The sequence below is a fragment of the Sphaerodactylus townsendi genome, linkage group LG10, assembly GCF_021028975.2.
Source record: "Sphaerodactylus townsendi isolate TG3544 linkage group LG10, MPM_Stown_v2.3, whole genome shotgun sequence".
Classification (NCBI taxonomy): Eukaryota; Metazoa; Chordata; class Lepidosauria; order Squamata; family Sphaerodactylidae; genus Sphaerodactylus; species Sphaerodactylus townsendi.
Genome location: NC_059434.1, coordinates 24859456 through 24886387, shown reverse-complemented (window position 1 = coordinate 24886387; position 26932 = coordinate 24859456). Strand labels below are relative to the sequence as shown.

Here is a 26932-nt window from a genome sequence, read left to right as displayed (position 1 = left end):
GCAATGTACATGCTATAGAAAGCTGGATGCGTGCTGTTCTCCACATTTTACACATACATTCATCTACATAAGAGGTGGCCAACCTATGGTGCTCCAGATGTTCATGAATTCTGGGACTTCAAGGACTACAATTTCCATGCTGTCAGGGGCTGATGGAAATTGTAGTCCATGAACATCTGGAGCATAGGTTGGCCATCCCTGATTTACACACACACTATCCAAAAAAAGACACCTTCATTCTTTTTAGGACCAAGATAAACATTTGATTTGCAATTCAAATAATGAGATAGGATATCAAAAGGGCCGTCTTTGTAGCAGATGCCATCTTTGAAGCTTGATAAAAATGCTGCTAGTTATACATGAGGTGGATATTTTTCTTCTTTATTTTCAGTCTGTAGCACTAATTTCAAAGAGTAAAATGGAGATAAGATGAAGGACTTTGACTGTGAGTTATCCGGAGCCCCACTGGAGTTATAGAGTTTAGAACAAGAGCAGCCAGCATTCAGAAACGATAAACATATTTCACCTATTCTCAGTCAGAAAATTCAGATTTAAAGCCAAATTAAAGCATTTTACAAACAAAGTTAAACAGAGTTAATCCCAGAATTCATGAGTTATGTGAAAGGCTTTCTGCAGTCTGGTGCTGCAATAACAATACTTTACTTTTATTATTTCCTATCCCTTCAATCATAGGTTGGTAGAACTTGGAAAGAAGAACAACAGATCAATGAAATTAAATATTATAACAATTTGAAATATATGCAAGGAATTTGGCAGCCACTTCCAACCAGTTCATATCATTAGAAAACAATCATTTCAAGATAATATAATTACAAGAATAATAATGTAATTACTAGAAAACTGAAAATCAGAATTGACAAAAGCCCCAGTATATTGCACCTGGCTTTAACAAATAAGGTCAGCATATCAACATGGGTGGAACAGTTTCTGTTGCTCCAAAAGCACAAGAACATTTTCTTTCCATAAGAACAAGAACACTTACTTTCCATCAAGGGAATGGCTTTTAGCCTTCCAAAATATTCTGTTGTTGGAAGTGAATTGCACCATGCTAATAAAATTAAGCACTGTTATTTAGGGTTTTGCACAATGATCAAATAGTTGGCAGCTATAAAACAAGTAATGGGAATGTACCCAAAATTCAGAAGAGAACACTTCCTACAAAAAGTCTCTTCCAAGTTCCAGTCCTCATTTGCAACCCAGACCAATATAAAACAGTTCCGTTTATGATGCTCAGTAAACAACCAGAGCAATAAATAAATTATAATGTTCTGAAAATCCCAGTTCATGCAATTTACCAAGAAAAGCATTAAGTCTCGATGATAAGAATGAGTCTTGCCTCATAAGACATACTAATTGACTAGGAGGTTCTAGCAATAATACTTTAGTCAAATCTTGATAGCATATGTGCATCCAATTTCTAATCTAATTACCGAGTTGGAGACACAACTGGGATTTCCCAAAATGATTAGGAAAAAAGTTATCTCAAGATCTTTAACTATTACATGTTGCCATAATGAAAACACATGCAAGGTTGCAGGTAATATCTTAGAGTTATATATAATCTGAGCAGTGCTGAAAAGGACTGTCCCATCTTTCGTAAAATAAAATTTTCTCAAGGATGCATTCAGAAGCTGAAATCTACTTAAATATTTAAAACGGATTTTCCATGACGCAAGTGCATCAAAATGGATACCCAAATATTGATAAGAACATACTTTCCCAAACTTCATTCCCTACACCCCCAAAGGATAGTCTGTCTTCCTATTATTTCCAATATGTTAGATTTAATTTATACTAAGTTATTCCATTCTACAGTAATTAATAGCGTGTGTGATTTCTTAAGCCTTGCCTAGTCAGTGATAACAATACATATATATGGTGGTTTCTACTGGGTTCAAAACTTAGTTTCCTGAGATGCGTGTGATGTTTCTGCATTTTGTATACTGGGAGGAAGACAAATGCTAAGTAAGTAAACACTACACAGAGATGCAGAACTCAAGATACCATGGAGTTGTCCATGTGGTTAGTTTTTAACCTGTGGTCCAAACACCCAAGAATGCCCATGAGTGTATGCAACTTTCACCAACCCCTCTACAGCAGTGTGTTCACTACAGCAACATGGTGCTTATGGGTTATAAGCACAGGATAATGCCCAAACTTTGCTCTCATTTTAAAAGCAACTTTCTAGCCCATGTGCTATGAGATGGCCTTAAGGGGGGTTAGATAGATTAATAGAGGAGAGATCCATCAATGGCTACTAGTCCGGGTGACTAAAACAATAGTCCGTCTAAGCACCACCACCCCCCCCCCCAAGCTGCGAGCAAGTTCCTCAGGGCTGAGTGTAACTGAGCCACCTGGGAGAGCTTTCACTCCTAGGCAGCCTCTTATCTGCTCGCCTTACAGGGAACATTGGACTAAAGAGAACCAACCACATATAGAGGCAGCAAACCTCTGACTATCACTGCCAGGATGAAACTTCAGGAGAGGCCTCATTATCTAGGCCCTGGTTGTTTGGCCCTCTAATGCACCTGGATGCTCCCCACAGAGTGAAACTGTATGCACAACTAAATGGATCATTGTTCTGATCCAGCAAGGCCCTTCTTATGCCCTTAAGTACAGACAATACTGCTGAAGCCAGGAAAGGATTTCAGCAAGATTCCCAGTGATCAAGGCTGTATGTCTTAAATTCCTGCATAATCTTCTCTCTTTAGCAAAAGAAATTAAAGAATTAAAGGCAATAAATTCACTTAACCTTCACAGCTTACAAAGGCTGAAGAATCTTAGAGCAGAGTATGTACAACAGGCTCTCCGTCATTAAAAAAACCAGCTTTTCATGATAACGTTTGAAATGCATTTTCTCACCTTGGAAGCTATTAAGCTTTCAAATTTGGATACTTCAGTTATATAATGATGAACTCTGATTTTCATTTCTTCTTTTTCACGTAAAGCTGCTTCCAGTTCAGTTGAGACTGCCTATTAAGATTACATACAAACTATTATGCATAACAAACAAAACTTAAACAAAACTGGACATAACATCTTATTTGAAAACACTTAAATTCTGGACAATTCAAAAGGTTACTATGTCAGACTGCACAGGGAGGCCATTGAAATTCACAAACACCAAGACAACTTCAACAAAAAAGAAGAGACTCTGAAAATTAACAAAGCTTGGCTACCAGTACTTAAAAACACCAAAAGCAAAAACCAAGGGCATGCTAACTATGGACAATGGACTCCACCCAAACACTGGATTTGCATTCACCAATACTGCTGCTACAGGGAACGCTAATGTGAATCACTTCCTGGACTGAAAAACCCCACCTGCAATATTATACTATCAACCTGCATAGCAAGTTCCACCCAAACACTTACTGATTGGTTCCCCACCCAGGGACTTGAAAATTTATACCCCACTAAAACAGTGTGTAGCAGACTTCCCTCTGTGATACACCTCTGAAGATGCCAGCCACAGATGCAGGCGAAACGTTAGGAACAAGATCCACCAGACCACGGCCACGCAGCCCGGAAAACCCACCACAACCAGTTGAATCTGGCCGTGAAAGCCTTCGACAATATATTATGCGTCAGTTCAATATGAATGACTTGTTTCATAGAGACAGTAAATACAACTGGATGGCAGGTATTGTTATTTATGATTATTTATTCAATTTATATGAGGCTCAAGTGACAAAATGCTCTGCAACACAAAACATTCCATCTGCTTGTCTGGCTGAAGCCTAGGCTGTGACACTTTTCCTTTACATCCTAGCTTTTGTTGTTGTTGCTGGTAAACACAAAATTTGAGGGGATATGAAGGAACATTCATTCATACGCCTCCATCCGCAACCTGAGGGTGAGCAGCCAGACTCATCAGGAGAACTAGTAATGTCTTGATTCAGACTTTGCTTTTTGAACCCCCAAAACATGGGAGTCCCTTTAATAGTGGATTCCTTCTTGAATACAAAATTTAAAAGTGATCCAAAAGGTGAAAACTGCCTCTGTTTTGAATTTCGTAATGTACTGCAAATATCATCAGGGGTTGCTCTGTACCTGGTTTTCTCGGGCCATAGTAGCTAGATCATCCTGTAACCTTCGGTTTTCCTTCAGAGCCATTTCTTTCATTATTCCGGTGTCTCCAAGCTCAGAGTTTGCCACATCAAGTTGGCGACGGAGACTGGCTAGTTCACGGTCTTTGCCGCTCAAGGAGTCCTTTAACTGGCTAGCAAGTGAGGGATTTGGAAAACGTTAAATTGGATTTATCTTTTTGCATTATGGCATAACATACAATTCTGTCATTACAAAGGTAGTGGCCACATTCTGACCATTCATATCAATAGACTCAATAGACATTCTGACCGTTCGTATCAATAGACTCTTATGTCTCTGAATTGTGTTCCACAGATTTTGACTACTACAAACATGCTCCAAAATACATTCTTTTCTTGAAGTGAATATGCATCTCTTACAATGCTTGACCAACACTCAACCCTAAGTAAACCTGCAAGTCTCTGCACTGTATTAAGACACAATGTTATGCCTAACAACATTGCACTAGTACACTGTATGACAGTAGTAATGCTGTATCAAGATCCATGCTTTGAAGAATAAGAATTTGGATGGCTTACAAAGTCCTTTCCCTTCCTCTCCCCACAACAGACAACTTGTGAGGTGGGTGGGGCTGAGAGAGTTCCGGTGAACTGGGACTAGCCCAAGGTCACCCAGCAGGAATGTAGGAGTGCCGAAACACATCAACAAACATCACTTTTGAATATTAAAGTAACAGCTTTATCATCTTTAAATGCAATAGCTCCTACGTTTCCTTCTATTTCATATCTCTGGCATGGAAAGACATGAAATTATCATTAATCTAACCGGATGCCATCAAATAACACAGGGCCTTAAGATCAGTGGCAAAATATATTTAAATCTGCAGCAGCTGTTTAGATCTAGCCATAAGAATGAAAAACAACAATTTTCAGTAAGCAAATACATTCTGCAAATACATATTTTATTATGGCTCCAAAGAACTTCTAAGCAGCTGATCTTGTAGAAATACAGATAGACCCTTCTCCATAAAAGTCTGTAAAGAGACTCTTAAAATGCTGTATGTGTAACACGCTACAGAAAGTGAATCTAGTGACAACCAGTTCAATAAATATAATTAGTTTCCCAAAGGCACTGAAAATGTGTGAAAATAATTGATAGGAAATGCAGCCAAATCAAGAAAAGATCAATTAAGAAGATCTGGGCAGCAGTTTACATTTTTCCCCTTGATTATATTTCTTTAATCTTATCTTGTAAAGTATATTTCTTGATTAATACTGGAACATAAAACACTTCAGAAAAGACTGTCTGTACATATTTTCTTAAATCAATATATTTGTCAAGTACAAAGAATACACTGCTAGAAAGCTAATTGTTGATTATAGCATGGCACAACATATTTTAGCATTAACATTTTGACTGCATTTAGATCAGAAACTCCAGTTAGGGGAGACAGAACATACACAAACCACCATCACCCCCTCTAAAAAGTTCAATTACAAACTCCTGGGTGACATCAACTCCAGTTTCCCATAACATGAAATGCAAAGGAGTACAGACCAAAAATCTAAACTATGTTAATCTGCACACAGAATCCTGGCTTGTGGGAAATAAACTCCACATAACCCATTGTCTGAACTAGTATATAATGGGGGCTAGAACCAGCAACAACCCCAGGGTCTTTAATCACACTTTGTATGAGAAGACAGATGAACAGTAATGTAATGAACACAAGAATGGTACACATCAGCTTCAGTGGAGCATGTGGGGCTGCTTTATTGGTGACTTTTTAAATATTTTATAACTCTGGAAAACTCACAATGGTTTTAAAAGTAAAAGTGGCAGATTTGTTGGGAAATTATTCACTTCATTTGTGTGAAGTGAAGCAGTGAGAAGGACACACCTACAGTACACAATAGTAGCACTAAGAGGCTGTTTCAACTGTCATTACAATCTTATTTTTTGCAAACAAAATTTCACCATCAGCACAGGGGCCAGGTTTTTGAAAGCAGACGTAGCAATAGCTTAGATGCAATAACTGTCCAATTTGATAAGCAATCATAAATCTCTAGTAGTACTTTCTAAGCTTCACCGTTTTGAAAAAAGGATCCATCTCCTGCAATCACATTAATTATTTTCCACAGGCGCAGTTCAGATGCAAAGGCTTAATTAGAAACATAATTAATCCTGCCATTAAAAACATAACTTGACAGTTACAAGGGGAAACAGTCTAAAGCAATAATTTCTAATACCACTACTTACTCTAAGGAAGACTCCAGATGACTGAGTGTTTGACGTAAATGGAGGATAGTTTTTTCCTATGGAGAGAAAGATTTAGTAAAATATTTATATTCCACTTTTCTTCATCCCTCAAGTTGGCTTACACGGTACAATTAAAACTGACAATTTAAAACCAGAAGTATGAAATGCCACCCAAATTCTAAGAGGCTATACCCCATTAAAAACCCTGGCGAATCAAAGGGCCTTGTAGAATCTTCTGAACATTTCTAATGACAGTGGTCTCCTTTCCTCTTCAGATATCTCATTCCATAAAGTAAGAGCTACAGAGCAAAAGGCACACGCTCTGGCTGACGCTAGGCAGGCCACCTTAAGTAAGGTAACAGCCAGAAGATGGCAACTAATAGCTGAAAGCCTGCATGGAAATTTATGAAAGGAGATGGTTCTTTGGCTACATGGGTCCTGGACGATGAACAGCTTCAAAGGTCATAACCAGCACCTTGAAGTGGACTTGGAAACAAACTGGCAGCCCAGATGGATGGATTACGATCCCTTTGACCAGCTCCTGACAACAACTGAGCGGCCACATTTTGTACCAGCTGCAATTTCTAAGCGGTTGGTCTTTCAGGGCATCTCAAATTCGAGCATATTACAGTAACCCAACTGTAAAGTTACAAGAGCATGGGAATAAAACCAGTGTGTAAGAACAGCTCTTTACAAGTGGTTCACTATGCTAGTATTTGCTCTCAGACAACCAAATACAGATGTTTCATGAACCTTGCAGCAAGACCAGGACAGTATTTTATTAATCGCCCAGTTGTCTATTATTAGCAATTAATATTAGTAGTTGGTAGTCTAAGTTTTAAGGATGACTGAAGAATAGGGCTAGATAACTTGAACTTCTTCATAGTCTTAGATATTTACTGTTCATTGACAACATTTGCATTTTTGATGTCAGTTTTCTTTGGACCATTACTACTTTTGGATTCTTAGACATGTCACCTGATAAAAAGATATTTCTTCCATAGCCTCTTCCCCTACCCAGTCACAGTTGAAATGCCAGCTGTGATGAAAGGGGAAACTTCTGAAGACAGTGAGACAAGATTTCTTAACCCCACCCCACTCCCAGCCAGCAGCCCTAAAGATGAAGGAGGAAAAAAAGGAGGGTTAGAACTGAAAGAGGGTTGGTACCAATCAGTATTTGGTCATATTTGTTATTGCGAGTCTGTTTCATATTCAAGACATTATATTTACAGTGGTGAGCTTCTTGGGCACAAGGATATAGATCTCTGAGTATGAATAAATCCACTGGATGCAAAAAAACCAACCAATCTTTACTGCCTTATTTTCCATCAGTGTTGTGTTTTTTAACATTCTGCTGTTTTAATGAATTTCAACCTGAAAATGGTTTTTATCAATTTCAGTCTGACCTGATCATGATACTTAACACTGGATTCTGAACTCAAGGGATTCTGATCATGATACTTAACACTGGATTCTGATCATGATACTTAACACTGGATTCTGAACTCAAGGGATTCTTGAGTTCAGAATCCAGTTTTAAGTATCATGATCACTATGCACAATTTTATACTGACAAGCACTGTATTTCATCAATGTTTTATTTACTCATCTTCCAGGGCAACCAGTTTCTTTAATTCTCTTTCTTTTAGATATAAGTTTGGGAAAGAACTACTTCCCGCATGATTCACAGTATAGGCTAAAGGTAGAGCTGTAACAGATTACTTGAACAATTGAATATTCCATGTACCTACCTTGTTAGCTAGATTGTCGTCTAAACAAGCAATTCTCTCTGTTTTTTCATCTACTCTTTCCTGAATGCTGTCCTTCTCCTTATCCAAGATGTTAACGGTACTTCTGAGAACACTGATGGTCTCATCCTGGGCAGCATGTTTATTATTTAATGTAACTAAACATAAAGAAACAAACACACAAGTGAGTTTAGCTTACTTGCTTGAGTTAACTGCGTACAGCTGATTGAGATATGTGCAACTTACTCTGTGTGTGTGTGTGTGTGTGTGTGTGTGTGCAGAGGTGGTTTGCCATGACCTGCCTCTATGTGGATTGAGAGTTCTGAGAGAACTGTGACTGGCCCAAGGACACCCAGCAGGCTTCCTACGTGGGAGTGGGGAATTGAACACAGTTCTCCAGATCAGAGTCGGCTGTTTCAACCACTAAGCCACGCTGCTACACTCACCTTATGACCAGCCAATCTGACCTAACTTTGCACTGACTGGCAAATCATTTCATAGGCAGGCTACTCTGAATGGAGGTGGGAGTTCAGGGCCAACCCAACAGAATATCAACCTCTGTTGAAGCTAATGACTTCCAAAAGTTAAAATCCTGCCTGCAGACAGCCACAAGAAAACTGTCAAAGGTGGGCTACTTCTTGCTGTTCTACATAAGTGCCTGAAGGGAGAAAAAGGTAACAAAGACAAGAAGAAGGTACTTTTTTTCTTGTGCACCCTCGTCTTGTGTTCCTCAGCTGGACTGGGGCAGCTGCAGAATTTGCTGCTTCTCACACTCTGCTTCCTCTCCCTCATTTTTTTCCAGGTTGAAAACCGTTCAGAAGAGTTCAGAGTGTAAACAATTCACAAGGAACAGACGTTTCTCCCATGTGTATCACCTACGTCGCCCTCAGCATTTCAAAAAGGCTTGGGGGAGGACAGAACCAGGAAAAAAATAGGGGCCCAATTCAGCTCCTGGGCTGCTAGATGCTGAGTTTGAATACAATTTGATTGGGGAAACAAGAGAAACAGAAGCCGCTGACCCTCAAAGCTGGGAGTTGGATTAGCTAACCTTTAAAGTCTCTTCCAACTTTAAACATTGAAATCAGAAAAAAAAGAAAGATACAGACCATAGAGATACAGCACATACCAATTTTGTCTTCCAGCATCAAAATTTCTTCTTGAGCTGAATGAAGCTCGTCCTCTTTAAGACAGAATCGGTGCTGTATTTCATCCAGGGATTTTTGTATCTGATCATTTAGGAGCCTGACAAATCAGTGCCCATTTAGGGTAAACAAAACCAACAAAATGCAGGTGTTAATGTAACCATAAACATAATCCCAAAAGCTTGGTAAATAACAGGATCATGCAGAGAACCAAACTTCAAATCATAGCTTCAGTACGTCATTATGGTTCAAAACCCTATTTATTAAAACACCAAGTATTTACACTTTTTAAAACGAGTGCTTTATTGTTGGATCACTTCTAAAAGCTAACCTTACCCCAGAAGACACTCAAAATCGTGACCTTTGGAGATATAGTTACAAAACTACACGTGCAGGAAACCAGTTCAGAAAGAAGAAGACTTCTAAAAGCTGACATTTTGCATCAAGTTTGTCCATAAGAGAAGTGCCATAAATGGCTATTCAAATTTTCCTTTCCCTTGAGAATGTATCATCATTTTTGGTTAATCTTCTCAGAAGAAAAGAACTTAATATGTGAACTAAGTCTATGTCATATACCTTTAAGGAATGAAACTTCATTTACTGCAACAGAAAGTGATGCAAAGTGAGAGCTTCACTGAAGTGAAGATGTGGCCTGAAACCTGTTTTTAACATTGAAACTACTAGAACATAGTAAGGGCCCTAGAGCAAAGGAAAAAGTACTCTATGTATGCACATGGAAAGTACCTCCCTTTCCCATTACTGAACAACCAAACATTATGGAACAGGGCTCCTGGGTTGAAGGGTATGATTGTCAGGTACATATGGGTTACTTGTACCTGTTCTTAGAGCTTGAACATTGATGGAAAAGTTCCACATAAAAAAGCACTGTATAAAGTACCAATGTCAGCAATAAAATATGAAATGCACAGCTAAACTTACTGAAGTGAGCTTAACTCTCCCTTAAATTGTGAAGCATCTTCAGTTAACTCGGAGAGCTGATGAGACTTGACATTTAATTCATCTTCCAAGCAGGCTATTTTGTCTTTCAGCAATGAGACTGTAGTCGTTTGATCCAGCTCTTCAGTTTCCAGCTACAACCAACAAAAACTGATATTTTCTGAATCTGGTAAATATAGTTATTTTTCTTGAGTGTGTTTACTTTGAAAGCCTTTTTAGAAATTAACAACTTGTGCCTGCAAGATCATTAAATAACAGATGAAATGAAACACCCAGAATATATGGCTTCAGTCCTAATTTCTAACTAACCTCTTGTCAAATGCTACCAAATTGAAAACCTCTCAGAGACACCATGAAACCATGTGGACTTATTCCTCCCCAGGTGAATATCATCCTTAATCCCTCCAACCCTCTCCCCCAACAGGTATCTTGTACTTAAACCCAACCAGGTAGTAATCTGCCTATGGAGCCACAGAAACTTCCCCACCTTCTGGATCACCATTACCTTGATCTGCCTAGGACAGAAAATTAAGGGTTGTTGTGTGTGAAGTGTCACAGACCAATGGGTTGTCATGAAATCCTGAGCTACTCTACTCTGCAAAGCCTCAGTGTGGGTACTAAATTCCCTGAGACCAATGGTTTCTGTATTCTGAATTCCACCAATCCATTTGCCCTCCCATACCTGTGATATAAACTAGTACCAACCACCCCTGAACTCAACTCAGCAAGCTGTAAAACTGGACAGAGAGAAACAAACCAATCAGAACATCTTGTAGTGCTCTCACTATTGGAGTCTCCTGTAACCTCCCAAGAGGAGATCTTCTTCTAGACTCCTTTTAGAAGTGCCCATGAGCAGTATAGGTAAAAAACCTAATATAGCAACAGGGCTCAGGGAGCATCCAGATGGCACCTCCTCTCATCCCAGTTTCCTGATGGTCCAGCTGATATTGCCCTCCCAGGCACCCTTGAGTCAGTACTTTGGTTATTTGCAGGTACCTTAAATCACTTACTCTATGAATAGTGTTTTCCAGCTCTGCTATTTCCTCCTCCAGCTTTGATTTTTCTAAAGCAACATCTTCCTGCACAATCTAAGAAAAGAAAGAAAATAAATACATTCCAACAATAAAGGTTATTCACTATGGTACATATCTATTTACTATTGTAAAATCTAAACAAAACATTAGTTAACTTCCTTAGTAGGTAAAAAGTAAAAGGTTAGCATCTTCCAGAAATGGCCACCTGGGGGCCCCTGGAACATAGCAGTTAGGGGAAACAAGGAAAACTTCATCTGGTTGGAATTCCTACAGGATCTCAGATCTGGCCAATAGATGGATGAGAAGGGCAGCAAGAAAAGCAATAAGGTAAGACTTTACATCCTTTTTCCCAAATGCTTGCCTTCTTTTCAGTGGTAATCCTCCCATGCCAATGACAGAACTCAAGAGTTCAGGGCTTCACACCAAAGTAACCTGGTGAAGATTGCCAAAGGCTATGAGCTGCTCTTGCGAGACATGAAAAGTAACCCAAAGTAATCACAAGGGAGCATTGTTTGTTAAATGCTCACCCTTAATTTCTCTCTCAGCATTTCCCTCTCTGCCACCACTTTTCTGAAATCAGACAGAGCAACGTTTCTCTCCTCTTCCACGTGACTTTGGGACAAAAGACAAGTTCTTGTTTCTCTCCGTAGACGGTTCAACTCGTCCTGAGACTAAAAGAACATGTTTCACAAACACTAAGAGAGAATGCACGTGCAAAACATGAGAAAGATAAGTTTGAAGGGGTGAGAAAAAGAAAAAGTGGGCGCGTAAAACTGAGAATGAACTAAGCTCTGCCAAAATACGAGAAAAAGAATCTGGCACTGAAATGTACTTCTGCTTCTCCCAGCAACCTCACACAACCACATTCCCTGTTATTTCCTGCAGCATCTGTAGGAGTTAGGCTCTAGGAGGGAAAATAAAAAAGTTCTACAGATCATCTAAAGTCACGTTCCTAAGCCCAGCAGGAATACCCCCTATTATCAATTCTGTTAACCCCAGCATCCATTCCTCATACCTTTGCCTCTTAGCCTGGCTCTGTTACACTTTCACAATGTTTCAACCTGAGTCACCTCCCCACACATCTCAGCTCCCATGTCCATGTTAGAAACTTAGAATGACTCTCATTTGTTAACTGATCAGGTTCACATTTGTTTACCTGCTTATACAGACTACTGAGTTTGTCTCTTTCTGCAGTTAGAAGTTTGACATTAGACTGAATCTGGATCATGTGGTTTTCAAAGCGATCTAGCATAGCTTGTAGCTCGTCTCTCTCCCTAGTGACCAACCTAAGATCGTCACTCTGGAAAACAGAAACCAAAAAAGGAAAAATTAATTAGGAACAAGGAACAAACAGCAGGCTGTTTCCATGAAGATGTTCTGCTCATCCTTGCAGAAGCACTGTTTTAGGGAGCATCCATATAACGTCATCTTCTACTCATCCTGCTTCTTTGTTTTCCTCTGCTTTTCTGCAATCTTTCTCAAACCTTATTTGGTACGGCCTTTTAGCAAAGATTACTGTCAGACCACCTTTGGATGTCATGTAGACTGGAAGGTTTGCATATTTACACCATTTTTCTTGCCTCCCCTTTACTCCCCTTCCATCGGAGAGCCTTTTCTAATATCATAATGATATTATTATTATTTTCTAATATCATAATGATCTATTGCCGTGATCTACCAGGTCCCAGCTTTCATTTTTAAATAAGGTATGCCTAGACCTTTTGAAGTTAAAAGGGAGAATGTGCATCCTGCACTCTCCCACTTAAAGCTCTTCTAGGAAGAGGTAGATATGTACTTTAAAAAAAATAAAAGTTGAAAGAGTTGATTTTTATGCCCCATTTTTCTCTACTATTAAGGAGTCTCAAAGTGGCTTACTATCACAATCCCTTCCTCTCCCCACAACAGGTTCCTTCTAAGGTAGATGGGGTTGAGAGTTCTGAAAAAGCTGTGACTACCCTGAGGTCACCTACAGGCTTCTGGAGGAGCAGGGGAAATAAACCTGCCTCACCAGATTAGAGTCTGGTGTTCTTGTGAAGGAGTGAGAAATCAAACCCGATTCTCCAGATTATAGTCCTCTGCTCTTAACTACTACATCATGCTGGAAACTAGTAAATCTTTACAACATTACTATGTTCTAGCAATCCCTGAGGTTTTTTAAGCACTCAGGTGGAAGAGGGGAAAAGTGGTAGTCACAAGAGTTGAATCTAAGAAAGTGTGGGGGAAACTGCTATGTGGATGTGCCTACTGCACTGTGAATCCACATTCCATTACGAACCTTACAGGTTGACCTTGGGCCAACCATCCTCTCTGTTTATTTCTCAGGGTTCTGTAGGATACAAGTGGAGAACAGAACCACACCTGCCACTTTGAGCTATCTTGGCCCTGCTACAAACCAAGACAGTCATTACACAAAACCATTAAAAGCAATGAAAAGCAGATGCTTCTGAGGGTTTGGGGACTTGAAGAATGAAGTACTGCAGGAGAAATAATTAACAACCAAACAACAGGCAGACATTACCTTTTCTGGAGACTTTTTCAGTGGGCTCAATCTTCGTTTACACATCTTCTGAAGACATTCCAGTTCTCGCTTATAGTAGTCCCTATCCTCTTCTATAGTCTTTACGAACGCATCCAGACGAGACGGTGACTTGTCTCCAAGCGAGATGCCGCCTTCTAGTCTCATTCGCTCTATTTCAATAACAAGTTCCCGTTCTGAAAGAAAACGACACCAAGAAATATGAATGTAGTCACCATAAACTAATCAAATACCCTAGAAGAAATTTCTGAGGCTGTAAGGTTAACTCCACCTGTAACCTTCCTACCTCTACTCAAAATCCTCCACAAAGCTAAAAAAAAAAAAAAAGCAAAGACTGGTAAATCTTAGAGTTGAAACTTTCCCTTTTGTCAATGTTCAATACCACCTATGCTATTTCACAGCCAATTAATGTAGACTAGTTGCTTGATCATCAGTCTTTTAAGCAAATAATTTATGCATTTAGAGCTGCAGACCTTATTACGTGACCTACTCACCTATAATTTCAAAGTTTTCCACTTTTTTGGCTAGCCTGTGGTTCTCTTGTTGAGCCTGATTCAGCACAATCTCAAGAGTTTGCTTTTCATCTGTTTTTCTAAAGAGTTCCTCTGCTAGTCTGTCTTTTTCTCTACGAGATGAAAATAACTCCTGAAGTAACAAAAAATTTGGAAAATTTATCCATAAGTGCAGGGAAGATGCCAGTACTTCACTTTATCATATTACTTCTTACCCATAATGGTAGAGTTTAAGGAATAACTATTTCTGAAACAAGTAGACAGACACAAATGCTAGTAGTGTGAAGAGTGTTTACACAAAAGAATAAGAAGACATCGAAGCGCAGAATTTCAGTTCTAGCGGGGGGTGGGGAGAAACTGCTTCCTCAAGCTACTCTTCAACACTGAAATCAATGGGTTTTAATTGGATTGCACCCACTCAAGCAGAGCGTGATTTCAACACAGCTACTATTCCCTCTGTTCAGAAGTTTGGACTAACTCAAAGGTCATCCCAAATTCACGATAAATGTTTTAACTTAATCTTGTTCTCCTATTCTCTGGGACCTTCTGTCAACTCTGTCAAAAAGACCAAATTGTGGTCAAGCAATAAAATACAATAAACAGCCATTGCTCTTAGTGGAACTCAATATACAAGTTCTTCCAGTCAAGATAATTCAGTATCACTATTTCAAAATTTGTTGTTCCAACATAATCCAATCCTACTGTCATTTTTTTGAACAAAAGTTTTAACAGTTAACTCTAATAAATACAAGAATGTTTGATTTCTTACATTTTTGTTTATAAAAAATTATAACAGAAACTGGTATGAAAAACCAACAGTGCTATAAAAATACTACTTATTTGAATCCAAAGCAAAATCATATAAAATGTTAAACTAAATTCAATTTATGAGGCAGCACTACTTACTGATTTAAGTCTGGCTATAGTTTCTTCACAATCCTGGATTTCATTGTCCTTCTTTTTAATTTCTTCCTTTAAATCATAAGTAAACACACTTAATAATGGCTAAGCATTTTTATAAATAGGTTATTACATAAGGTAGAAACTGTTTCTCTTACTTATATTTGAAGAATGTTTGCTTAATAAAAGATGAGAAAGATGTTGATTGAAATTTAAGAATCAAAACCTAGTGCTACATTTTGTCCCTAGAACTTACATTAATGCAATTTAAGGGAGAATAGGCACTGAAGGTATTTGGAATATATTACATAGGTTTATATACCATTGCAAAACAAATGAACAAAAGAAAAAACCCTACTTTCGTCATAAAACTGATGACAGTGTTCTAAATATAAAGAATGGAAAACCTATACACAAAAAAAGTGTGTGTGTGTACAACATAAGAATAAGAACATAAGAACATAAGAACTAGCCTGCTGGATCAGACCAGAGTCCATCTAAACCAATTCCAATTCCAAAGCCTTTATTGGCATTATAAATTACAGAGTTAGTAAAAAGGTGCATTTATCTACTAACTGAGACATTCAAATATTAAAATACATTAAAACAGCGTTGAACATTCACAACATTCATGCACACATAAAATAATTTAGCCATTGCTACTATGTAGGCAATGATTGCGCCTTACCAAATAGTTCCTCAAAAAACTTGCAACATTCTCACATACAAGATCACAGGAACCGTTGAGTAGAAAATTCATAACAGATGGTAGCCTAACATCGTTTGAGCTCTCTATCAATGGACAGATGTATATAGAGCGTAACGACTACATTGACATTCCAATAGTACATGTTGAAATCAGTCTCAACAACGGGCCATATTACACTGGCATAACCTGTTCTCATATGGAGTGTTATTATACCTGCCAAGAGTCATAGCTTAGGCAGAGCTGCTAAAACGAGCCAAAGTGTATGCTCTATGATGTTTGGGGTTGCACAAAATGTACAAATAGTTGGCACAATGGTCTGATCGGACAATTCCCAAGGCCTGTGGAGAGCAGCTTTTCCCTCCCGCACCATTTCCAGTTTCTCTTTCGACTAAAACAGATTTGATTTCATTTTGAATTCTGATGGCAGACATAGTTTGGAACTGGTCAGCTGTTAAGCCCTTGTTGTTAAGTTTTTTATCTATGTCAGCCAACCATTTCACAGAAGCAGATTCTGATAAGAGTTGATGTATAAAGCTATTGCTCGGGCTCGTGCAAATTTGGGTCCAGTACTTAAATGTTCTTGTCCATGCCATCAATTCCATGCTATTTTGTCCAGTTTCTCTACGTAGGGTGTCATAGGGGACACACCTTGGTGACCCTAAAATTCTTCGCAAAAAGTATGCCTGTACTGACTCAAAAGGTGATTTAATTTGGGTAATCCATATTGGGGCTCCGTATAATAGCTGAGGGATTATCTTTGCATTGAAGATTTTCAGTGCAGCGGGGACAAATTGGTGTCCTTTAGAATAGAAAAATCGAAGAATCGCTGCAGCGTTCACCTTAGCTTTGTTCTCTACTTGTTTGCTGTGGGGGAGAGTCCATCTAGTCCAGCACTCTGCTACTCGCAGTGGCCCACCAGGTGCCTTTGGGAGCTCACATGCAGGATGTGAAAGCAATGGCCTTCTGCTGCTGCTGTTGCTCCTGAGCACCTGGTCTGCTAAGGCATTTGCAATCTGAGGATACAGCGCTCTATACAAAATCTGATACTACATTAAACAGTTCCTGTAGTGAATGATTATAGTTCAATGTATTGTCGGATGCTTTCACGACCGGAAAATCACACCCTAGTGATTATAGTTCTATTTTGGGAAGTATAACAGGAACTGTAGAAAATAAGAACATTTATTTACAGCAGATACAACTCCTGAAAACTTTCAAAGAGAGTTGGAACGTATTCTTGACGTTCTACCAAAGGACAGAATTCCCTTACCTTTGCTTCTCCGATTTCTTTATCTGCTGTCTCCAGCACAATTTCTTTATGTCTTTCCAACTGTTGGGCCAAATGATCTATTTCGCTCAATTCTTGGCACAGTTCTTCATTTTTATTACTTAAATGAGCCACCTCGTTTGTCACATTGGTCCTACTGTCCAAAAGGTCTTGAATGCGCATTTCAAGCTCTTTGTTTGTTTGCTGCAAAAATTCAACCTAAAAATACATTCACACCAAAACAAGTGACTGCACATTAATGAAACTGGTAAAGTAGTACTTCACGTGAAGATCAGCCATTTTTATTACTCTGAAAACACAATATATGTACCATTCCGCTTTAAAAAAATCTACAAAGGTGTTTACAAACCTCCAATAAAATTCACAATATTAAGAGTGAAAATAAATAGTCAAAGTGTAGTAGAAATCCCGCAACAATGCAACATCAATGACTATTAAACAGTGCAAGATGGATCTCCTAGCAAAGAAATTCTAAGGCTGGGGCACCGTCGTAGAAAAAATCCTTCTCTAATAGCCAAGATCATAAGATCTTTATTGCTGGCAGATTCACCTAGGAGAAGATAGTTCTTCAGATACCTGGTTCCATGCAATCTAGGGAATCACTGATTAAAACATGTCCTCTGAATTGTCCCTGGAAACAGACAGGAATTAATTAAGATCTTTCATAATGGAAATAATATGATCCCTAAGGCAGGTTCTTATCAACAGCCTGACCACTCAAGGTGGAGCCAGCTGAGCTTTCAGAAGACTTTTCAGAGGTGGCCCCACATATAAGGCCCAACTAATCTATCTTACATTTTACCACAGTCTGGACAATGTTTTCTGAAGCCACTGAAGTTTTTGAGAAACAGTTCGAAGTAGCTCGTTTCATAGCATATCTCTGGACAAATCTAAGTCTTAAGTGTATTACCTGCAAATTTAAATGAGCAATAATTTTTTCATTACTTCTGTTTCTGGCCTCCAGAGATATAACATCATGAGAGCGACCACCATCCAGAGCTAATGCTAAACGCTCGATTTCAGCATCTCGTAACTCAACCTATAATGACAAAATTGATACTTCTTTGAAATGTTTATCATCAATACAGGAAGCATCAGTCCACGATTCTTCTATTAGATGCAGTTGGTACATAATGCTAGTCCCATAACTGATGTCATCCATCAAAATATAATTCATGACAGTACAAACTACGAACTTATATGCACCAGCAGTTTCCATTGTTCCCCATGTGATGAAAAGACCAAAGGCGAATGAGTTACCATGAAGGATATGGTAGCACAGAGGCAGTGCCACTACCCCTAACATACTTGCTTTATTGCCACCAGATCCTCCGAAGATGACAGTCACAGTTGCAGGTGAAATGTCAGGAGAAACTACTGGAACACGCCCATACAATCCGGAAAACCCACAAGATCCATATATAGTATCGTATGGCCCTTTCAAGTGTCAAAAGCTACACAGACTGACAATAATATAAAAATATTCTCTTGTTTTTGATAGTATAGCCCATAAAGCACAATGTCTCATCACACTTTCTCAGCCTGGTCGCCCAGTATAAACACTTAGGAAGCTACAATATGCATACAAACACAGTCAGAAGTCACAGAAGGTTCATATAACATTAGGATGATATTATATTTAAAAATAAACTAAAACATCCACTGTGTCAACTGTAAAAAATTAGATCAGGGTCCTCAGAAACAAATCAAGATGCACCAATCTTTTGATTATACAATTAAAAAATGGGTCTTATTTTTACCTGTTTGCTGTAATTTTTCATTCCACGTTCAGTTACCTCTAACCTTTCCTGATAGTCTGCCACTTCCAGCTGCAGCTCATGAATTCTGAAATATATTGTATTTGTGTAGAGTTTAATTGGGGAATCTTAAATGAACCAGGTATTTGCCTCAGACAGATAATTTTATCACTATGATCTCTGGCCACTCAAAAGAAATGGGCCAAAAGCCAGTAAGTTACTTTGGAAAGAAATCAGTATGAGAAACACAGAAAAAATAATATAGTGCTTTAAAACACTAATAAAAAGACAAAACATACATAGTATTCATTACATACAATGCCAGATATTTTAAATGTTCTGTGAAAATACATATTGACAGCAGGAAATGTATTTCTTTTTTCATTGCATTCTTCGATCTATTTGTAAAAAGCAAACTAATAAACATTATTTTTAGTTAGAGGGGGACTTGTGGGAGGGATCCCATTTCCTCATCCCCCCATTACTGAGCCCAGCATAGCTTCAGGGCCCATCACCCACTTTTGAGAACATCCACAGCAGAGGTGGTATCTGGGAGCTGTTCTGGCCCCAGAATGGCTCCAACACCACCAGGTCTCGAACAGCTCCCAGCTAAATCCAGTAGCTTAAAGAACGAAGGTAAACGTACATGCGCATGAAAGGCAGAATTTAAACCATCTAAATTTAAACAATTTTAGCATTTCATTTTTTTTGGCAAACCTGGGGAGATTCCCCCAGCTTGCACAAAAATCTGTTTTATGGCAGTGTGGCCCTGATCCATAGACTGAGACATCTGCAGATGGGGGACACTTCACTATGAGAGAGAGAGAGACAGAGACTTGTCTTTTGCAGATTCAGTATTAATGGTGCCTCCAATTTTTTAAACCACCTTGGTCCCTCTAATTTTTTAACCATATTAATTCAGGGATACATACATAGCAATCTGCAAAATGGAGACATTCTTCCAATGCACTTTTTATCAATAAAGGGGGTGGGAGGGAACCCCACACACAGTAGGGCTGAAGACGCAAACTGATTCCTGTGCATCTTGAGGGCTTATTTATTTCATTCTATCTCATATACGGAAGACAGGAGAGAAATGTCAAGAACAGCATTACCAAAAGTTATACATTTAAATTGTGCATAGATCACCTGTTATCAGCCACTTGAAGGAGATCTGCAATGTACGGGTCATCTGGCTGAGGAACTGGATAGGCATCAACTCCTGAGGGTGGGACTGGCTGATCTATCTGCATACGCTGACGCCTGAATGGAATACTCCTTTTCCTGCCACCTATGAAGACAAATAGGCACAACTTTTTAAATTCACCCAAACGTACTTTGCTAATCAGTTTATTTATTTGTTTATTTTTTTCTGCTGACCCTGTAAGCTTTTCAAGGACCTAAATATTGGGTAGGGCAGGGGGAACCATACAGGATTTTGTTTCTGATACGAAACGTCTAATGAGGGGACAAAGCTGAAAAAGATGGAGAAGAAAAGAGAAAGCACAGGAAGGATGAAGAAACAACCCTAATGATTCACAGGAATTGGTTTATTAAGGTCTACCAAAGCCAATTTAGGCAGAGGAACTGGGTCACGGTATCATATGCTCTCTGATGAAGTAATTCTTTAAAATAGCTATCTTGTTACCCTTTTTACTTCACCGGTTCTTAATGCAAGTGGATAAATAAAGCCCATAATAAAATGTTTGTTTAAACTATTTCTTAATTATAGCATATTTACAAAAAGCCACACTAAGCTGACCTAAGACCAAAAGCATGTAATAATATTAAAATGTTGCTATACAAGGATTACATGCATAGTGGCTATAATTCTGTGCTTAACAGCTTTGGTTTCTTTTAAAGCAGCCAGTGGCTTCAACCCTAAGCAAATTTACTAAAGAGTAAATCCTAGTGAACTCAATGGGACTTATTTTTGCATACTCCTACTTAGAGTCACGCTAAATACATTCTCGATATATAATGCTTGGCAGAGAAGTACAAGATACCAAAGAGTAGTACAGGGATAATGCTTATACTAACTAAAAATTTATTTTAAATTACTAGCAAATGGATCTATAATACTATATTTTAGCCAGTCCACAGCTGCAGCAGCCTATACTTTACATGTCATACTGTTATCATGACTGAAATACATGAGTAAGGCTCAGCCTAACAGCAGAGACAATTACACTTTACCCTGAACTTGCGTCCCAATACAGCAATTCCTTGAAGGTTTCAGTCCTTCAGTGGATACCTAGAACTCCCACCACCTGCATGGGCTTCCCTGCAGATTTCAAGGGAACTGAATGTGCTTCCTCTACCAACGTAAATAAGTGACAGCTGCCGCAGATCAAGCACTGGCACAGAAATTGTGTTCCCAATAGCGAATGCTGAATTTCCAAAAACATCACTGGGTATAGGACTACAGTCATAGTAAATGAAAATTTAGAAGGTTGGAATAATGTGCACAAAGAACCACTTATAATCTGAGACTATACCTGGAGTCTGCACCACTGCTTGCAAATTTTTCTCTTGGAGCTGCTGGATTTTTTCAGTTTTAGCTTTGTTCTCTTTCTCCAGTGCTCGAATTTTATGTATATATTGGTTGTTCAGAAACTTCATGTCTGCAGTCTCATGTTCCACCTTCCTCAATGCAAGCTTCAGTTCTTAAGGGAGATTTAAAAAGCTTCTTACAATAATATTAGAAATTTCCAGTAATTTTCTAAATGACGAAACACCTCCCCACCCGCCAGAAAAACTGTGAATATACTGAATACTTGAGAGCTGCAAACTACCAAAACTTAGCTAAGGCTCATTCCGCACATGCAGAATAATGCACTTTCAAACTGCTTTCAGTGCTCTTTGAAGCTGTGCGGAATAGCAAAATCCACTTGCAAACAGTTGTGAAAGTGGTTTGAAAACACATTATTTTGCGTGTGCGGAAGGGGCCCGTCATACAAAACTTTCATATTACCTTTAGTCTGATGCTCTGACTGCTCTTTCAGTTTCAGAATCTCCAGGTGTATTTCGTTATTTTCACGGGTGAGCCTAGCATTTTCTTCTCGATAAGGTTCCAGAATAGCATCAAAGTTGCTGAATTCTTTTTCTATTTTTCCAGAAGATAGCTTTGCACTCCGGAGACTCTCAGTAGTATGAACAAGATCACTGAAATGCAAGGCCAGTAAAGAAACACATTTCAAAGAGAAATTCTGCAATGGCGAAGATACTCCTACAGATGCCCTGCTACAAAGACCACCAGCCCCAAACCTGACCGCAAATGTTGGCTTGATTTACCAGCCAACCCAAAGTTGTCTAAACCCTCTCTTGCCAAGCCCTGTGTGTGACAGAAAACTTGATGGAGGTAGGGGGGCTCCCATATCATGCTGAGCTCTGTGTCAAAAGCTAAGTGCCATGAAGGGCCTGCAGAACAGATGTCTCTTCTGAAGTTCGGCATGATAACAAACATCTATCTACACACAGGGATTCCATTGTAGATATTCAAGTATATAGAAATGTCAAAAAGGGTTCCCCCTCAAGGAAAAATCTTGACAGTGATAGCTCTAGGATTAGTGAGTAAAGTTCCAACACTTTTCAAAACAATGGCAAGGAAGTTTTATGTAAAACTACATTTTGTCTATTTCTCTGCATTTTCAACACGACTGCACAGATCAAAATATTAAACTTTCATTCAAAACCAAGACTTCGCCAAAGTCAATGAGATTCACTTGCAAATAAATCTGTGAAGGCTTGAGGCAGGTAAGCAGATATTTTCTTTGTCCCAGACTAATGTGCACTTTATAGCTGGTAAAACCTTGAGTGTATATGCAGGAAATCCCAAACCCAAAAAAACTGCCTCTCCTTGATAAGTGCTAGGAATTACCACAGGATCACACAAACTGATAGTCTGATGGTGCAATTATAGCCTTCAAGGATAATTTCTGTGCCATGGTAACTGTTACAGAAAGGTCCCTTAGTGAACACCTGACTTGCTCAGTCCCAGAAACGCAGGAGCTAGCTTGGCTTCTTTCATGGTGATTGCAAGGTGCCCTGGCATTATTCCATATGTGAAGGGCTGCACTGACATTCAGAAGAGGTTCTGAGAATTCTGGCTCAAATTACACCCTGTTACAATGGATGATACAAATTACATCACATAGCTTATTGTACTGTGGCACAGGTGCATGCCTGGCAGAACTTGTCTAGGCCCTGCATAGAGTCCTTTATTTCCAAGAACTTGCTGTCAGTATAATTCAGTGGCGGGGCTACCAGGAGGTGGGGAGTGCGCCACGCACACGGCTTTGGGTCACGTGGGGGGCCAGAAAATCCCCCAACCCCTCCCCCTTTGTCGGCCGGCCACTCAGTCAACCCCGCCCCCCTGTGACACCCCCCCACACTTACTTTAGCAAACCGAGCAGGCTGGAGACCCTCGGAGACCCTGGGAAATGTAGTTCATGCCAGGTCATTAGCAGCCTGGAAGGGAACAGGCAGGCCTCTTTTCCAGCCTGCTCTGTTTGCTAAAGTGTGTGTGGGGGGGCGCCATGGGGGCGGGGGCAGGCGGCATACGAAAAAGCCAGAGTGTGCATCGACACACTCTGGCCCAGCTACGCCTCTGGTACAATTTGTTTTACACAAGTTTTTGAAAGCATCTGACAATGAATCCTAGTGAAATGTGAAGCTCTTCCTTCAAATTGCATTGCAGTACAAACACAGAAGGTTAGCTGTCAAAAGAAAGACCAGTTTCCATTGGTATCAGTTACATCACACACCATCCCTACAATGGATATGAGTGGGGGGGTTTAGGGGGTGGAACTTCTCTTCAGATACCTAAACAACTTTTCCACCAAAGGTAAACTCTCCACTCCCAGAGGCTGTCGATAGCCCAGCTGATCCAATCGCTTCCTTAGATTAATGAATTTTCGCTCTGCAGCCATTGTAGAGGTTGTCTTTACATAAAGTTTATTAAAAGTAGGGATCTGAAACAATTAAAAAGAAAGACTTGTAACTGACAACATGTTACACAAGCGTGTTAAATGCAAGCCCATTATTTTCTTGACAAGTCCCGTCTGGGGAATACAGGACGACAAGTTATCCTACCAATTCTGACATTACTTTTCAACCAGAGAGAACGCAAGCAGCATAAGATGATGCCAGTTGGAAACTCACTTCTTCTCATACCAAGTTAAGGAACACCTAATTTGGTCAAGTTCCAAAGTTACTAGACATCATGTAAGAGGCGGTCAGGCAACTACAGTAGTGGATGCCAACACAACGCAGACTAGTGGCTTCTATACATAATACACTGCATGTATTAAATAGATGCCAGGAGATGACAGATGTGGCCAAACAGTTACAAAAGCATCATAATGGTGGTTTCTGCACAGCCCAAATATTACAGGCTGAAGAATCTATTTATTCCATTTTGGAGAAGAACTACACACAGGACCCTTCCCCAAAACAGATTCAGCCTGTTATATTTCCTTCAACCCAAGTTTTTACAAAAATCGCTACACTAGCAATCTTTTTGGAGGAACCAAAGGTGCCACAGCAATGTAGACTGTTTGCAATCGTTTCCTAGAGGGGTGAAATCTCCAGTGCAAAGACGAACACTGGGTTAATTTAATAACATGTTACACATGTTATTAGTGTGCTGTGCAGAAGCCACCAATCTAAGCAAAATAAGACAGGAATCCAGCAGTACCTTTAGAAGTAACAAAAATATTCCAGCATAGGTTTTTACAAGTCAAAACTTGCTTCATAAGATGGGCTAAAACGCATAAGTCTCTTAAACAGCCAATCTGAATAGCCAATCTCCAGGCAGGGTCTGGAGACCTCTGAATTACAGATGTTTTCCAGGCCACAGAGAATAGCTCTCCTAGAGGAAAGGGAAGCTTTGCAGAATGGACTCTATGACACTGCACTCCTGCTGCAGTTCCCCTCCTCGAGAACAGTAAGGGCTGTTCCATAGTGCAAGGCGCTGCTTCAGAGGGTGGTGGAGCCTTCTTCTTTGGAGGTTTTTAAACAGAGGCTGGATGGCCATCTGTTAGGAGTGCTTCGATGGCATATTCCTGCATGGCAGAAGATTAGACTCAATGGCCCTTGTGGTCTCCTCCAACTTTATGATTCTACCAATTTCTCCAGCTGGTTTTGGCAACCCTACTCACTGGGCTCCTGTTTTATTTTGCTGTTACAGACCAACATGGCTGCCCCTCTGGAAGCGTTTGGGTTGCGCCCCAAACCAAGGCATCCCTCGGCTTAGAAATTCCACTATTACTTGGCATGGCAACACTAAGGAAGCTCAGGGAGGAACAAACGCAGTGAGCTGAATATCAAGCAAAGCAGCTGCACAGCGAGGAATGGGAGGAGGATGAAGGATGCAATCCTTCCGCCGTGTCAAGGGAGGGGGCATAACAGTGGGAGCGGCGAGTAGGGCCAGTAAAGGACCTGGACGGGCAGCTGCGGAGTGAAATCGACTCCAGCGCGCTCCAATCTACAGGCGGCCGAGATCGAAGCCTGACTGCTGAGGGTGGGTCGCTCCAGAGTGACGTCATCGCCCCAACAGCATCACTATCGCCATGGAAACCAGGCCTCTAATCTCAGCCGTCCTTCGGCGTCTTCCCCATGCCTCTTCGTACCCCATTCCTGAAGCAACAAGCAGATGGGTTACTCACCACAAACGGGAGCAGACCTACTGGGCCACGGCCCTCCTATTTCACCCCGCGTCATCCGCCCTCCAAAGCCTAGCAAGATAGCGGAAGAGCACAGCAAGCCGTTTGAAAATGGCGCGCGCCGAGCGTCGGCTACTTCCGCCCGGGCGTGGTGTCGCTCCGGCAACCGCGAGCGTTCGGAAGCAACCGACCACAGCGCTAAGCAAAGCTTGCGCAGACGCAGCGGCTCCTGATGGCGGCTCGTGGGAACTGCTTCTACTCCACCAATCAGATGTGAGCAGAGTTGCGCGCGCACGCCTTGACGGAGGTTTTTTTCTCTGGTTGCTGCAGAACGTGGAATCTGGAGGGTGCAACTTGTATTGTTGCAATCCCATGGTCTCCTTTGCTGGCCTTGGCACAATGGGGGGAAGGGCTAAAAACAGAAGGGGTGCCACGGTGGCTGTGCTGCTCTTGGGATTCCCAGCAAAGTTAATAGTCAGTCTGCCCTGTTCTGACTGAAACACAACTTTGGGTCACAGCTTTGCAATGGAGAATATTGTTTACAGCTCACATTTGGGGGATGGAGTCTGGGAGCTACAATGTCACCGAGCTACAATGTGATAGAGTCCACCTGCTCCAGTGAAATTGATCTTTGTTGCCTGAAAATCAATTGTAATCTCCAGAAATCTCCAGTCACCACCTGGAGGCTGGCAACACTGTTACAGCCATGTTGGCCCAAAAGCAAAATCCAAAGCTAGAGGGGTGTTCTGGTCAGAGTGCTGGACTAGGAGTTTGAATCCCCACTCTGCCACAGAAGGTTGCTGGGGAACCTTGGGCCAGTCACACTCCACGGGTTTGTTCTGAAGATAAAATGGAGAAGAAAATGGGATACAAATGAAGTAAATTAACATAACCCACATAATGCCTTTTCATTAGGGGCAACCAAAATGACACAAAGCAGTTTTCTGGTACTCTTCAGCAGTTCAAATGTGACAAAAAAAATTGCTGATGGTTTCTGTTTGCTTGTTTTATCCGCTTTATTTTTCCTTTCTAGGTGTTCCATTTTATTATGCCAATAAAGGAAAGGTGACGATAGAATGTGACAAAATTTAAAGGGGGTTTGCAATCATGGCTCCCCTACGTAAGCATCTCGAGATGTGGGCTCTGGGCTCTAGTCAATAAAAACTTACAATGGATTTAAAGTGTGTTAATCTTTTAACATGTCACAAGGTTTTGTTCTGTTGCTGCAACAGACTAACACAGCAACATCCTCTGGAATCAGTGCTGCCCTCTGAGAATGTACATATGCAACTGAGGCTGTATATGTCTCCCACAAAAACACAGTAATTCAACTGGGCCACTGTGAGTGGTCGTT

At 40.2% G+C, this 26932-nt stretch overlaps 1 protein-coding gene across 3 annotated transcripts in view; it reads right to left on the bottom strand.

Moving 5' to 3' along the window:
• The window catches only part of CEP135 (centrosomal protein 135), a 36117-nt gene extending 10353 nt beyond the window's left edge, over positions 1-25764 (bottom strand). For all 3 annotated transcript variants that reach the window (XM_048509965.1, XM_048509966.1, XM_048509967.1), the window contains exons 1-20: positions 25582-25764; positions 23738-23886; positions 21888-22078; positions 21412-21579; positions 20063-20204; positions 18917-19001; positions 18067-18195; positions 17139-17354; positions 15166-15231; positions 14242-14392; positions 13730-13923; positions 12368-12511; positions 11739-11882; positions 11188-11265; positions 10160-10311; positions 9205-9320; positions 8082-8236; positions 6331-6386; positions 4075-4243; positions 2884-2994 (exon numbers count right to left, since the gene is read on the bottom strand). In XM_048509965.1, coding sequence (XP_048365922.1) covers positions 2884-2994; positions 4075-4243; positions 6331-6386; positions 8082-8236; positions 9205-9320; positions 10160-10311; positions 11188-11265; positions 11739-11882; positions 12368-12511; positions 13730-13923; positions 14242-14392; positions 15166-15231; positions 17139-17354; positions 18067-18195; positions 18917-19001; positions 20063-20204; positions 21412-21579; positions 21888-22078; positions 23738-23844 — 2574 coding nt within the window. In that variant the 5' untranslated portion in view covers positions 23845-23886; positions 25582-25764. The remainder of the gene's footprint in view (positions 1-2883; positions 2995-4074; positions 4244-6330; positions 6387-8081; positions 8237-9204; positions 9321-10159; positions 10312-11187; positions 11266-11738; positions 11883-12367; positions 12512-13729; positions 13924-14241; positions 14393-15165; positions 15232-17138; positions 17355-18066; positions 18196-18916; positions 19002-20062; positions 20205-21411; positions 21580-21887; positions 22079-23737; positions 23887-25581) is intronic.
• Between the last annotated feature and the right edge of the window lie 1168 nt (positions 25765-26932).